The following is a 16,064-nucleotide window of genomic DNA, read 5'->3' on the forward strand; positions in this document are numbered from 1 at the left end:
ACACCTATTTTTACAATACACACTCATGAGATAGATACTGATTAGAATTCAGGTACACATGTACTCTGTAATCTACACCATGCAAGATTCACGCTTTAGGTGGTACGAGTTTTGAAGTAAGAAGTTACAAAGAATGGAACTTCATTTATAATCATGGAGACACACACGTCCTGTGTATTACTCAGCCAGACAGGGTCAGACATTAGCAGGACTGTATTAATAGCATGTTTGATAAACCATCATAGACTTTTATTCATTGTTCTACTTCTCATTGTAGATGCCCATAGAAATGGTGTGTCAGGCTACCAATGTGGACACATGCAGTTCTTCTCCAGACCGATGCCCAAAGGTAAATTTGAGCTTCAATAACACACCTATTTTTACAATACACACTCGTGATAGATTTTGATTGGTTTTCAGGTACACATGTACTCTGTAATCTACACCATGCAAGATTCACGCTTTAGGTGGTACGAGTTTTGAAGTAAGAAGTTACAAAGAGTGGAACTTCATTTATAATCACGGAGACACACACGTCCTGTGTATTACTCAGCCAGACAGGGTCAGACATTAGCAGGACTGTATTAATAGCATGTATTGAAAAATAATCATAGACTGGTATTTATGAGTTACATATATTGGTTTTCAGGTGCCCATGTACTGTGTAATCTACACCATGCAAGATTCACACTTTAGGTGGTACGAGTTTTGAACTAAGAAGTTACAAATAATGGAAATTTATATAATCGCGGAGACACACACGTCCTGTGTATTACTCAGCCAGACAGGGTCAGACATTAGCAGGACTGTATTAATAGCATGTTTGATAAACCATCATAGACTTTTATTCATTGTTCTACTTCTCATTGTAGATGCCCATAGAAATGGTGTGTCAGGCTACCAATGTGGACACATGCAGTTCTTCTCCAGACCGATGCCCAAAGGTAAATTTGAGCTTCAATAACACACCTATTTTTACAATACACACTCGTGATAGATTTTGATTGGTTTTCAGGTACACATGTACTGTGTAATCTACACCATGCAAGATTCACGTTTTAGGTGGTACGAGTTTTGAATTTAGAAGTTACAAAGAATGGAACTTAATTTATAATCGCGGAGACACACACGTCCTGTGTGTTACTCAGCCAGACAGGGTCAGACATTAGCAGGACTGTATTAATAGCATGTTTGGTAAACCATCATAGACTTTTATTCATTGTTCTACTTCTCATTGTAGATGCCCATAGAAATGGTGTGTCAGGCTACCAATGTGGACACATGCAGTTCTTCTCCAGACCGATGTCCAAAGGTAAATTTGAGCTTCAATAACACACCTATTTTTACAATACACACTCACGAGATAGATACTGATTAGAATTCAGGTACACATGTACTCTGTAATCTACACCATGCAAGATTCATGTTTTAGGTGGTACGAGTTTTGAAGTAAGAATTTACTAATAATGGAACTTATGATTATCACGGAGACACACACGTCCTGTGTGTTACTCAGCTAGACAGGGTCAGACATTAGCAGGACTGTATTAATAGCATGTATTGAAAAATAATCATAGACTGGTATTTATGAGTTACATATATTGGTTTTCAGGTACACATGTACTGTGTAATCTACACCATGCAAGATTCACGTTTTAGGTGGTACGAGTTTTGAATTTAGAAGTTACAAAGAATGGAACTTAATTTATAATCGCGGAGACACACACGTCCTGTGTGTTACTCAGCCAGACAGGGTCAGACATTAGCAGGACTGTATTAATCGCATGTTTGATAAACCATCATAGACATATTCAGCGTTCTACTTCTCATTGTAGATGCTCATAGGGATGCTGTGTCAGGCTGTTCATATATATATATATATATATATATATATATATATATATATATATATATATATATATATATATATATATATATATATATATATATAGTGTTTATGCAGATTCTCAATCAAAAATTCGAACACAGTGTTTAAATTATTAAGAGACAGGTCAAAATATTTGACTGGGAGTTCATGTGTACAGTAAGTTTATCTTTATGTTGTACTTTTTGCAAATGTATCATATTAATGAAAAGCTGTTCAGCATAATTATTTTTCTTAGAATTTTACATAAAGAAGTTAATATAGATTTTAAATGTTTTTATTAATTTGAACATTTTCATTCATACAAGATAAAAATGCCTTTTTTTATCCTTAGCCTTTTTTCAGAGTCTAACATAATACAGACACTTTGTGTGTTTTGATAAACAAATTCTTTCTTTTTTGTTTTTGTTTGTGTCAACAGGACTGTAATCATGATCTCGTCCCTGATGAAATGTCAAGTTTACAGAAATGTCTCGCATGTGGAGGACCCTTTGCACCTCTGAAATGGAGTGGTGTGAGATGTAAAGGTAAGTTTTTGATAAATAAGTGGGGGTCCATTTTTGTCTAATTACCGTGATTCCACAGGAACACTTTAAAATGGTTCTGTGTGTGTGCAGGTAAACTTAGTGTTTATGTACCTACTACAGCAACTATTTTCCTTCTTTATTCCTAATTTTCCTGTCTAGTTTGCTATCAGTCCTGGCACAAAAAGTGTTTTGTAAGGAAAAATGAGAAAGTCGCTGAGCATTTGCTATTGGTAAGTGTTTTAGTAGAATTAATCTCAGTGAAATGTTCTCCAAGAAAATAATGCTTTACTTTGTTTTTTAATCATTCTCAGGTCTATAGTGAACAAAGTTCAAATGAGGTGATATCATCAGAAGAGGAATATGTTCCGGATTCAACAGCTGATTCAGACAGCTCATTGGATATCTCAAAGCCTCCGATTATCGGTCTCAAAAGATTACAGAATTCTGAGGCCTCCACCAGCAAATCTTGTTCTAAAAAGAAAAGACATTACCAAGAAGATTATTTTGAGGGAGACAGGGAGAGAGATTCTGAAGCTGCAGAATCATTAACTAAAGATGGGATCAGCACACGTCTGCTTGAAAGATCTGAGGTTACTGCCAAAGAAAGAAGTCCAGATGCTGTTGCCAACATTTCTAATGCTAGGGTTGAAGATTCATCAGACACACCCTCACTCAAAAATAAAACTTACTGCTACATATGTGGAAAACTACAGACAAAGTTCACGCGTCATCTTCAAACTCATGAGAAAACACATGCAGATGTTGCTAGAGTTTTAAGCCTTCCTAAAAAGTCCAAAGACCGCATGAAAATGCTTACTAAGCTACGCAACAAGGGAAACCACAGTCATAACTCGGAGGTCTTAGCAAGTGGAATTGGGTCTTTAAAACTGAGACGCACTGCAAAAAAGAACTACGAAGGAAGAGACTACATTCACTGCATGTACTGCCAGGCATTATATCTCAGAAGAGATCTGTGGCGACATGTTCGAAAATGTTCTTCAAAACCAGTTGAAGCCAATTCTGAGGTTGGACGAAAAAAGGTATTGTCTTTGGCCTCTATGACTGAGTCAGCTCTGTGTCAGCAAATTTCCCCAGGTGTTTGGAAGATATTAACTGGCATGAAAGATGACGAGATATCTTCTACTGTACGAAGTGATCTATCTATTCTTCAGCTTGCCCAGTCCTTCTTTAACAAACATGGACAGGATTCCACTAAATATGACTACATTCGCCAGAGACTCAGAGAATGTGGAAGACTTCTACTTATGCTTCGCAAGGATTTCTCAATACACACCTTTGAAGATGCTGTGAGACCTGCTAATTTTGATGTGGTTATCAGTGCAGTCAAGAAAGTTTCTGGATATGATGAGGAAAAACACTGCTACCATACTCCAAGCCTTGCTCTCAAGTTGGGTCATTCGCTACAGAAAGTCAATGACATTCTACATTGCAGAGCACTGATGGCACAGGACAGCACACTGATAAAGTCAACCCAGAGTTTCAAAACCCTATATGCTAAAAAGTGGTCTGAACTCATCTCCCACACTGCTTTGACCACACTGAATGAGCGGCATTTTAACAAGCCTTCCACTCTTCCTTTCACAGAAGATGTTCAGCGCCTTCATAGACATCTGGAGAAGAAAACAGAACTAGCATTCAAGGAATTGAAAGAGCACAGTTCTTCCAAATCATACAGTGAACTTTGTAAAGCGACAATGGCAAATGTGATACTTTTTAACAGGAGAAGAGGGGGAGAAATTTCTAAGATGACACTGAATGGCTTTCAGGAGAGAGACACAAGTCCCCTGCACAAGGATGTCGCATTTGGACTGACAAAATTTGAACTTCACCTATGTCAACACTTCAGTCGTGTTGAATTAAGGGGAAAGAAAGGCCGAAAAGTTGCTGTGTTACTTTCACCAGACATGGTAAATAACATAACACTGCTGATGGAGAAAAGGGAAGACTGTGGTGTTCTGGCAGAAAACCTGTTCCTGTTTGCCAGACCTCATTGTCTAACCCCCTTCAGAGGACAGGACTGTTTGAGGCTTTACGCGAGTGAGTGTGGGGCTGAAAACCCTGAGCTGCTCAGGTCGACACAGTTGCGAAAACATGTTGCAACTTTGTCTCAGATCTTGAATCTAAAGAATCATGAGTTGGACCAAGTTGCTAACTTTCTTGGTCATGACATTCGCGTTCATCGGGAATATTATAGACTTCCAGAAGCTACTACTCAGCTGGCCAAAATATCCAAACTACTGATTGCCATGGAGAAAGGGTCTCTCAAAAGCCTTCAAGGAAAAACGCTTGAAGAGATTGAAGTAGAAGGTAATGCCTTTATTTTGTGTTCAATGAAAGAATTAGACCTGTTTCTAGCAAATGTAGAAAAACATATCACATTAGGGTAATTTATTTTGTTAGATAACCTACAGATAATGGATTCAAGTGCAGAGAGTGAGGCTGATGCAGAGAGTGAAGTTGATGCTGCGGTGGAGGTTGATACAGAGAAAGAGGTCGATGCTGCAGTGGAGGTTGATGCGGACAGTGAGGTACAAGGCAATCCGTCTCATCTTCAGACTGGTAAGAACGGTGATCTTTTTTGTTTTCTTGTTTTTTAATTTATTGTATTTATGAAATCATGTGACTAATGACCTTTTTAATAGGTTCTGCAGAAATGAAACAGAGAGAGAAACCTTTGGTGGAACCTACAGGTATGTATTTGTTGAAATCAGACACTTAGACTTTACCTTAGATAACACATAGACACCTCCTCATTTTGTAAAAAAAAAAAAAAAAAAAAAAAACATAAAATAACTCATTATTAGTAGAGTAAATGTTACCTTTGTCTACTAATACATTTTATCACACTTTTAGAGAAACTCAAAATACTTCATAAAACCATCCAAACAGAAGAAGAAGTCAGTTAAGTGTTGGAGGGTGACTGCAGTGAGGATGGTCATGGATGATATGCCAGTTAGAATTCTTAGGTTTTGAGCTATGATGTAAATTTCTGGAATCTTGAGTGTCAAATGTACTAAAGGAGGAAGTTCCAGATTTGGCAAGCAGCACTCTTGGGTCTGTTTCTTGGTTTGGTGAATGGGGTCAGGAGTTGTAAGACTCAACAGCATGGTGGTGGCAATGATGATGAAGAAGCTACATGAAGTAGGAGAGACGGAGACTGTGTAGGGCTTTGAAAGTGATAAGGAAGTGGCTCTAAATGAGGTAGTTGATATGGAGCGAGAGTAGGTATTTTGGCTAGGAAGTGGCGTCACTGGTTGCTTCAGAGTGTTTTGTCCATCTGCCTGCCTGCCTTTCCCAGGATTTTTCTTTTGCAATCTTAGAAAAGGACACTTTGAGCAAAAATATTCCAATATACTATGTCTTCTAATGTTTGTCAGAGATAGATCATGTTGCGTTACTTTGCATACCGTAGAGTTCCTCCGCTATGAGTGAATTCACTAGAGCAGTGTCTCAGTTGCAATGGACCCCCCCCCCCCAAACTGTAGAGCAAATTGTGCTAAATAAGTCTTAGTGGAAAAAGGGACATTAGTTTAAAATTTAAAGATCACCTTTACTCGTGTTTTTAATACATTTTCAGTGGTCTCTAGTAGGGTTGACTGTCTTGTTGATCTCTGCGAGGTGTAACCTCTGGTGCTCCTGTTTCAGGAAAGAGAAGTGAGCCAGATCAGTGTTGAGCTGAACACAGCAGGATTTGGAGTCTGATTTCCTGATATTTAGACCTCTCTCCATCGATTGGCTAACAGCAACACCACACTGCCTATTTTGCTTTGCAAGGTTGATGGCTATCTCTACAAATAACACAAGCCTGAAGTTGTTCTGCCATGTCGTGGAGTTGCTAATACTAACTGTTAGCTTTACTAGTCGTATTGCTAAACCAACAACAGCTTTCCCCGTTGTGAGTCAAGGTGGGCGAGTCCATGAATAAATCATTGAGATTGTGATGTAGAGCTCTCAGGCTGTTAATCCTAGAGTTTCAGTCTATTTTCTATCAGAAGCTGATGCAGGAGATACGTGTAGGAGACTATTTTCAGCTTTAGCCTGGATGAAAAACTCATGGTGACCGATTATAATCAGAAAAAAATCAAACGGTTTTTCTGTGAAGTAACCCTTTATTGGGTCCATTAGTTTTTTTGACCACAAAGGAACATCTTGGATATCATAACATGAGAAACCTCCATAGAAAAATGCTTTCTGTGACTTTTTTAATTGTTCTTCTTTTCAGCACAAAGTAAAAAGAGTAAGGGCAAAGAAGCCAAAAGAAAACTAAAAAAGGACCCAGAGCCTGACAGAAACAAGACAACAAATAAACAATTTGGTAAATACAGCTACACACATCATTAAATGCCAGCTTTCTTACCTGACCCATTTGAAGTACGGACACAGGACAGAATATACACTGAAGGCAATGTGGTGACAATTCTCATCTATATGGACAAAATTCTGCAGCTTGTCCCATGAATTGTATGTATGTATTTTATTTATTTTTGGATTTACATTTTGAAGGGGGTATAAACAGGCATCAATACATTATATAAAGCCAAGAAACACTGATACAAATTTTTTCTTTAAAATGTTTAAAATGTAGTTTTACATTAATTGTTTGTGTCTTTTCTAGTTTCCCTGGAAAATGCGAGAAGAGCTAAAAAGAATCCATGGTCTCCCATGGAGGTTGCTGCTGTGTTGAGACATTTCAATGAACACATTAAAAAAGGAAAATTGGCCACTATGATTGAATGCCAGCAATGCAAAAAAGCAGAAGATCCTACTCTGGCTGGCCGCTCTACTCAAAACATCCGGGATTTTGTTAGAAACCGAGGATTAACTTTGAAAAAAAAAGAAAGTCCTGGGTAAACAATGGTACCATGATTAATGAACTTGTTGTAGCGTTCCAAGGTTTACTACACTGTTTCTGATGTTTTCAGGAGCTTTTGACAGTTACAATATTTGAGCTAAAAGGCCAAATGGCTGTTTTTGTTTTTAGGTCTGTGTATTTTATTGACAATTAAAAATTTCCATTCAATAGTTTGTTTACGTATAGAAATTTTTATTTATTTAATTTCCAATTGTTGATGAAAAGCACTGTAAAAACAGTCCACTTATTTGAAAAGTTCAAATTTCATATAAAATGTCGATATGACAAATTGTGTTAAGAAATTCTAACAAATAAAAGATTCTGTAAGCTGCAGTTCCTTTGTTCCTTTAATCCATGTTTGGACCTGTCAAAACACACCAATGACATGTTTGTGTATGTGTATCACCATTGTCCTGATAAATAATGTTGGCCTTGGTAATTACTGTTTGCGTAAGGGGTGGAGCCAAGTACCTCATTATCAATTGTCCTCTTAAAACAGCATGGTGTCAGGTTCTTGTATTTTGAGTTCTGAAGTGTGTATTGAAACTTTGAAGGGAGTTTTGTGTTATATAGCTCAAATAGAATTTTTTAAGCTTTCCCACATCTTTCTAGCATAGCTGGAAAGTGGTGTCTGTTTAGTGTTGCAAAAAGTTGGTTTGAAAAAAATGTCCCTCTAATACAGCAAAACCCGTATAGGTGTGTGTGTGTGTGTGTGTGTGTGTGTGTGTGTGTGTGTGTGTGTGTGTGTGTGTGTGTGTGTGTGTGTGTGTGTGTGTGTGTGTGTGTGTGTGTGTGTGTGCTGTCATTTTGTCTTGCCAGCAGCAGTAGACACAGACTCACTGGAAAGGCGTCAGGGCTTTATTTATTCATCAACCTTCTGGGAACCGGCAATGAGAAACAAGGTCAATGCATATTGTACACATGTGCACGCACGCACGCACGCACGCACGCACACACACACACACACACACACACACACACACACACACACACACACACACACACACACACACACACACACACACACACACACACACACACACACACACACAGAGAGAGAGAGAGTCCACCTATAAACCACTATAAAATGTACAACACTTTTCCAGTATATCTCTGCCAACATATATACCGTAATGCATTGTTAAAATGTATCACACACACACACACGGACACACACGCACACACACGGACACACACACACACACACACAGACTTCTTGGCTCACTCACACATGAATCTGAGCCCAGAAACACATAGGACCCAATTAAACAAATTTGCAACATACACCACTAAATGCTGAGTCAGACGTTAAAGTAGAAAACAGGAGATTAGCTCAGGACAGGCAAAACCTTAGCCCAATGTCCTACAGGGATAGCCAAGCTTGTTTAACCCTTCCACTTTCCTATCAGGTGACCCCGCCAGGACAGGGGGTGGTTAAACACGGTTTAGAGTTCATGCCTTTGCAGGGGTGAAGTGATGTACCCCTTAAAAATATTAAAATGAAGGATAAAAATACACCAGAGGTCCATCTGACCCCATTACCAATGCGGGAGGGTTAAAATGAGATTAGTGGAAAAGTTAAGAACAATCAATACTTCACTTGTAGATAGCTCTGTAAACAGCCTCAGTTTGTAGAAATGTAGATGAGTTCCCACGCTAACCCTACAGCTATGACTATTTCCCAAACTAACTGCTGTAAGTTCCAAGTGGGAAAGCCAACCTCCAAAGTTGGACATTCTTAACGAAACTCAACTCAAAATCCAATATGGCTGCCTTGTGCATGAAGTGTGAGAGATCCAATTTTATTTTCATTTCTATTTTAAATTTCAAGAACTCACTTAAACACAAAGTGCTGTGTAGTCACTACTTGGGGCAGCAGTAGCTCAGGTGGTAGAGCGGGTTGCCTCATGATCGGAGGGTCATGGGTTCCATTCCAGCTCCCGCCAGGGGTATCCTGCTGTTGTGTCCCTGGGCAAGGCACTTCACCCAACTTGCCTGTGTTAGTGGTGGTCAGAGGGGCCGACGGCGCCAAATGGCAGCCTCGCCTCTGTCAGACCTCCCCAGGGCGGCTGTGGCTACAAGTAGCTTACCATCACTAGCAGTGTGTGAATGTGAGAGTGTGTGGAAAGCGTCTTTGGGTGTCTAGAAAAGCGCTATATAAGTTCAATGCATTATTATTATTATTATTACTGTTGGCTTTTACAGGGCGCTGACAGCAGAGGAGATCAACCTGAGGGTTGCAGGTTCAAGCCTCATCTGTAGCAGTCGTTGAGTCCTTGAGCAAGACACTTAGCCCACCTTGCTTGCCTGCTGGTGGTGGACAGAGCTATTTGAGTAGTAGTTGTTGTACTATTGACACTACTGGTTTTCTGACCCCAAACTAGAACATGGATAAGTCTGATGCCATTCCAAATACAAATCACAACTTCAGAGGTAAACAGACTTTATGAGTGTTTCTCAATGCCAAGGAACCTCGCCTTGATGTCTTGGCCCCGCCCCGGTTGCCTAGGAGATACGTCATCGGGTGTCGCCAAGACGTGTTCCAATGTTCATGTTCTACCGAGGTGTGTGTTCTCCGTTTGTTAGCCGTTTAGCTAGCTGAGCGAGGATACACGGGAGGCGCCTTGCGGCCTAGCCTTGGTCAAAAATTACTCAGAATACACGGCTGTATTTTCAAAAGGATGGTGGGTCAGAAGCCGGCAGCTACTTCGAGGATAATTTTCAAATTTAAAAGTAAGTCAACTAATTTAAAATGTTTCTTTTTAGATCCAAAGAAGTTATCTATTTGTTGGTCAGTTGCTTAGTAGTTGCAGCTTCGGTGGCTAGCGGGTAGTAACTCACTTATATTTTTAATTTAAAAAACATATACACAATTTAAAAAGTTAAAGCCTTGTTATATATTTATATTGAAACTAATACGTATAAAATATAACGTTGTCTCCCGTGTCACGTGACTTTACGTGACCGCCGTGGAAGCCGCGGTCACGTAAAGCAAGTCTGTTCCATTTAACAGTTTTCTTTGACCAAGGAAGGACGGTGTCCTCGTAAGCAAGGCGCCTTGACATTGAGAAACACCCCATATATCCCGCAACTTTGCTACCTACAGCAGGTAAGATGTTAGCTGCTCATAGCCTTTCCTTCCTGAGATCCCACTTTAGCTTTGAGTTGACACTCGGTACAAAAAAACTAAGATGCTCACATGAACACCCAGGAACAAAGTCTGCGTGCTGCACACATGTACACACCACAAGCATGTGCTTCTTTACATCTGGCTCCTCTTAGACCAACACACAAAAGGAGCAGTATGTGTGAAAATGTGGCCTGATGTGGTCAGTGCTTTGATAGCTGGTGAGTGAAGGAGGACTCAGCACGAGTCCACACAGGAGCCCGCCACCGTCAAGATACACAAACCACATGCAGCTGCTCGGCATCTGCAAATGAGGCACACACAAACAAAGACACACCGTAGCAACCACAGCTAAAGCACATATTTGTCTCTGGTAGAACTCACGTGTGAAGAGAGTTTTTGAGCAACGAGTGCATCACAGTGAAAATCCTTAGGGTGAGTGACTGTTTGCTGCACTGCGACTTGTCAGCGGGTTGCAGGTCTGGCTGTGGAGTAGAACTAACTCGTGTGTCAAACCTGATTGTAGATCTATGATGAAACAACTGGCTTCACAGATGCATTCACACAGTTCTGTCTCAACTCACTGCACAAATACAATCTCTCCCTCTCTCTCTCTCTCTCTCTCGTATTTCACATCTGCAAGTCTTATCTGACCTGCCCTCCCCCAATTTATCAGCAGGACCCTCCTGTGCTAACCTCTCTAGATCACAGGCTGAGGAGGAGGAGGATGGGACAAATAAGAAGGGAGGGTTTGCGACCCAACTGTCTGATGTTAAAGTTTGGAGCCGACCAAAGAAAAACTATCATAATTATGTACAAACATGGAGGTACTATCAGCCCAGGGTGGGTCAGCGTGTCCTTCAGGTCAAGAGGAGTATGAATGATTAGCTACCCTGCAGATGTGTGTAATATCAGGCTTTGTCAGAATAAAGAAACACAACACCAATACCAATTGTCCAATGTCTGTGATGAATCTATGGACTCAACATCCGTCTTTTGAAAGACTTTACTAAAACATTCAAAACAAAAATAAATTATGGTAAGTCTACAACTGATTAATTGGATTGAAACCTAACAGATAAAGATAACCAATAATGGTGTTTCCAAGACTTTACCAGCAGAAAGGTTGTGGTTTTATGTCTGTGGTAACCTGCTTTCAGCAACAGGGGTGACAAATAAATACAAATCCAGTCAGAAGTGATGTTCAGTGCCATGGAAAGTAGACCTAATCTGCTCTGACATTCCTCTTTAAACAAAATCTGCCTGTTTCAGGGTTAACTGGGGACTCTTATGTGGGGGTTGGAAGGGGTCAATGAGGTTGAGAGGGGAGGGTGGAGAACAGGATGAGTGAAGCCACATAGATTCACAATGTGGAATGTGTGTGAAGTCCTGAATTTCCATCTGAGAGAATGGATTTGTGTTTAAATCATTCTTAATTTGATTTGTAGTCCACACGAACGAAAGGAAAGGTCTACAAGACAGTGGACCAACAATGTTGTATAGATATGAGACAGTGTCAATGAGGAGAAGACAGCAGACGGAACTGGAGGAGGTACATCTTGAGTTTCTCTTTGAGAGTCCGTGTGTTTACATGCACATCAGTTACTTGAACTACTGCCTTAAATAGACATTAGATGCATTCATATAAAAGTGTTAGTATGGCTAAAGGTAAATGGTTCTAACTGAGCTGAAGTACCCATATAATGCGGTCGGAGCACGACTTCCTCTGCACGTAAACGGCTCAGTCAAACTGGTACCAGTTGGACACTCACCTTCAGGAAGTGACAAGATCACAGAAACTGTCTTCCGATAATATCATCGCCACAAAGCAATGTGTAAAAACAACAAACAGTACGTAACAAATAATCTGTGCTACAGCGCCGTTGTTGTTCGTTCCTTCGGCCATAGTGCATTTGCTGTTTCAACTCCGTCTGCTTCCCTCCTGCCAGCATTCGTTTACTGTTTGTGTTGCTATAAGCTAACTGGAAGAGGATGCATGTCACCACTTACCATAGCGTTTTGGAAAGCAGTTCATTTGAGAATACAGTTTTCTAAAGCCAGGCGTACACTGTGCGACTTTTTCACTCGCAACGTTCAGCTTCAACTCAAACTGTACGACTTCCTCGCAGGGCAGATCTCACGAGTCGTGTGCTCACACTGTACGACCCAGTGCTCGCATGCGACCTGACTGCTCACACTGTACGTCTGGTAGCAACACGTCGGCCCTAAAAATGTGCTAAAAAAAGCAGTTTTTACTCAACACGTCAGACTTTTTTGTCTTGCCTGTTGTCCTTCGGGAGTGCTGCAGGAGGACACACAGGGATTTATGGGGGTTGGATGAGGAAAACGAAATAAAGATAGTAAATCTGTGTTTTGTGATCAGTTTAATTTGACATGAACACGACAAACACGCTTTCTTGACAATCTTTGTGAGTAAAAAAAAACGTGTAGAAACAAAAACGAACAGCGTGTGTTATTAGGGAAATAGCGAGCGACCGGCCGGCGTTGATGCAGGATTGCGCGCGCATGCGCCGTGAGCGGTTCTGATACTTTTTGGATCGTAGCTGCTCGCAGCTGCTCGTAGCGCCGCTTCAACAGTGCGATACCCTCACGAGGGACGAGCGAAATATTAAACACACCAGAAGTCCCTGCGACCTCACGACTGCTGATCGGCGGCTGGTCACGTGGTGTTAATCGCCTCTCGTAACCCCCTGTACACTACACGACCGCTCGGCGCAAAACTCGCCCCGATGTCGTGGCTTCTCGCACGACTGGAAAATCGGCTCAAAAAAGTGAAAAAGTCGCACAGTGTACGCCCGGCTTAACGTAAATGTAAACTAGCTTAAAGGCTCCCAGTTTGTAAACACACTGTGTGAAGATCAGGAATAAGTCCATCAGAGGGACGGCTCATGTTAAGATGTTTTGGAGATGAAATAGAGAGGATGGCAGGGTTGGAGGCACAAAGGTTAAGCAATGTATAAAACTTTTCCAAGCAATTTAGCACGTGTTGGCCCATCTGTAAATGGTCATGGTCGTGAAAATAAAGAAAACCCATTGAATGAGAAGGTGTGTCCAAACTTTTGGCCTGTACTGTACATGTACATAAAAAGATTGCTGCATGGATTTGACATGGAAGTTTGGAATGTCCCAACTGTGAGAAAAAATGCATTAACATAAATCAATGATGTGAAGGCTTGAACACTGTTGCTGACCATATAAACATTCTCCCTCTCCTGATAACATTTTACTTTCTTTGACATTGAATGTGCTGCTACTAGTTTACCCATTTAATTATAGATTCACTAGGATAAATACAGTAAAGTTTGTCTCTCACCCAATAGAATATTTACTAAGAAATCACAATGTAACCATAGAAACACTACTTGGTATATAGGTTGTGTGTGTGTGGATATGTGCTTGTGTGTGTGTGTGTCTGCCCTGTCTTCTCGATCCCCAGTGAGTCATGGTGGATGGCTGCTTATACTGAGCCAGGATCTTCTGGAGGGAGGAAGTTTTCCTCTCCACTGTCGCTGCATGCTTGCTTAGTATGAGGATTGCTGTATAGTCACTGACACTAGTCAGTGACTTGATGCAATTTGCTGGGTTCCTTATATAGGAAACTTTTTTTCTGATTGGCTTAATGAACTGACCTGTATTGGAATGTTTACTATGTGAAGTGCCTTGAGATGACTCTTGTCGTGATTTGGCGCTATATAAATAAAATTGAAGTGAATTGAATTGAAGGGCTCGGACTATCGCAGAAGGTCGATTAATTTGTCCAGTTGCCCAACGTTAGGAGCCACCAGGCAGGGGGCTGTTAAAATGGTTCAAGCAGCAAAGATATTTAAGTTTTACAGTTGCAAGTATCTGTCACAAATCAGCACTAATCCGCAAATATAAAATGAAAAGCAACAACATTCCGATAGCTGTTTCAGTGGTGATATAAGAAGTGAAGCATCTTCAGAAGTAATAGTCCAGTCAACTCGGGACTTGACATATTTGTGCAAGTGGTGCTCGCTGCAGAACCACAAAGGTGGAGCTGCACCACAGTCAGCCCCGCCCATTCACACAAACAGCCCAGCCCACTGACTTCTTCTGTTTTTTTTATTTTTTTTTTTCTATTTCATTGCAAACTAACCTGACCCACATGAATTACGGCTGTTACTAGTTTACAACTGTTAATGCTATGTTCTATGCTCCAGTTAAGCAAGATAAATATAACTTGCTACATGACAAAGCCTGAATATATCCCGAAATGAAAAGGTTTCTTTTAGCGAATATCTGTCCATAGCCGCTCCAACAGAACCGGGCTAAAGCAGAGTTTATGGAGTAGTTTTAGTGTGTTCTGGTAGTCCAGTGGCAAGAGCGTTAGTTTTAAGTTTTGCTTTCCCCTCAGCTGATGTTGGTTCGACTCTTGGTGGGGCCGGCAGCCAGCTGAAACATTTAATTTGTTTATATTTTAGTTGTAATGTTTATTTTCTGCAAAATATTTATGTCTCTAAAGGTTCTTTGAATTTGATCATTCCTAAACAGCATTTTAGTTGAAACTCTGCTCACAAATGGACTCACACTGGCTAAATAAACGAATAAATAAAATAAAAAAACACATTAGTCATTATATTTTAAACGGTATACCAATAAATGGTTAAAAACATAGTACTGGCAAGTGTAGCTAGAAAAGAAGAAAAAAGTTTGCGCCGCTACCGGGAGGCGAACCTGCGCAAAATTACATGCCAAGCTGACTACACATATCAAGCTGACTGTACAACAACTTCACCACCACATCTGGTACCAAGCTTGTGGCGTCACATGTAATTGTGCCATCCAGTGTGTTTGTGTAGATGGGGATGTATGGTTTTTCGGCGGTGTCTCAGTAGGTCATATCAGAATTAATTTGTCAGAAAATTCACAGAATTTCCAGATTTGAGAACCAAGACCAGACCCGCTTTGGAGGAGAGGACCAAATTGAAGCTGAGATGGGAGGAAAATGTGTGAATGAGGCCAAAAATGGCTTTGGCGTATTTCTTATGAGGAAACGACAATATAACATGATAAAAAGTTCTAAAAGTTAGATTCTTAATTATATGGAACCTTTACAAAAACGGTTCAGTTAACTTCTCAACTCCGTTCTCAGTCTTGCATTTTAGATGATATTAGCTATAACACCCTCTTTGGTTCCAGAATGCTATCAGGTCTGACAACTGGAAGGAACTGGACTGACAACTGGAAGGAACTGGACTGACAACTGGAAGGAACTGGACTGACTCTGATGGAATGGGCGGGGCTGACTCTGGTGCAGCTCCGCCTTTGTGGTTCTGCAGCGAGCACCCTCTCTATTTGTGTGTATTTCTCTTTCATGTGAGGTGTGAAGTTTGTGGCTCACACTCTTTATGAGACAGTGAAGTGACAGATAGTACTAGTGATGAAAACGTTATGAGAAAGGAAAACAGAGGAAGATGAATGTATGAAAGTGCTAAACAGAGGTTTTTTGAGGTTTAGGATCAAAGAGAAAAAACACAAGAAAAGCTAGAATAAACAAGAGCTGACAGGAACATGATGTGGGAGAAGAAAACTACAAAAAAATAATTCATCTGTCTTTAAAGTAGTTGATTTAACCAGAGTGGTTGGAGGCAACGCTGTGGGTGGTTGTGG

General features: G+C 40.5%; 2 protein-coding genes across 2 annotated transcripts in view; one reads left to right on the forward strand and one right to left on the reverse strand.

Moving 5' to 3' along the window:
- Nucleotides 1-16,064, reverse strand: part of kdm6ba (lysine (K)-specific demethylase 6B, a) — a 192,769-nt gene that overhangs the window by 125,819 nt on the left and 50,886 nt on the right. The window lies entirely within an intron of this gene.
- On the forward strand, nt 2,265-7,830 carry LOC107373260 (uncharacterized). Its single transcript, XM_070548071.1, has 5 exons — nt 2,265-4,740; nt 4,834-4,992; nt 5,076-5,123; nt 6,656-6,748; nt 7,049-7,830. The coding sequence occupies exons 1-5, from the start codon at nt 3,216-3,218 to the stop codon at nt 7,282-7,284; spliced, it is 2,061 nt and encodes a 686-aa protein (XP_070404172.1). The 5' UTR covers nt 2,265-3,215; the 3' UTR covers nt 7,285-7,830.

Source organism: Nothobranchius furzeri, chromosome 2 (genome assembly GCF_043380555.1).
Source record: "Nothobranchius furzeri strain GRZ-AD chromosome 2, NfurGRZ-RIMD1, whole genome shotgun sequence".
NCBI lineage: Eukaryota > Metazoa > Chordata > Actinopteri > Cyprinodontiformes > Nothobranchiidae > Nothobranchius > Nothobranchius furzeri.

Coding starts and splice junctions, on each gene's coding strand:
- LOC107373260 (XM_070548071.1), top strand. CDS start 3,216: ATGAAAATGCTTACTAAGCTACGCAACAAGGGAAACCACAGTCATAAC. Junction 4,741..4,833: donor TGAAGAGATTGAAGTAGAAG/GTAATGCCTTTA, acceptor TTATTTTGTTAG/ATAACCTACAGATAATGGAT. Junction 4,993..5,075: donor TCCGTCTCATCTTCAGACTG/GTAAGAACGGTG, acceptor CCTTTTTAATAG/GTTCTGCAGAAATGAAACAG.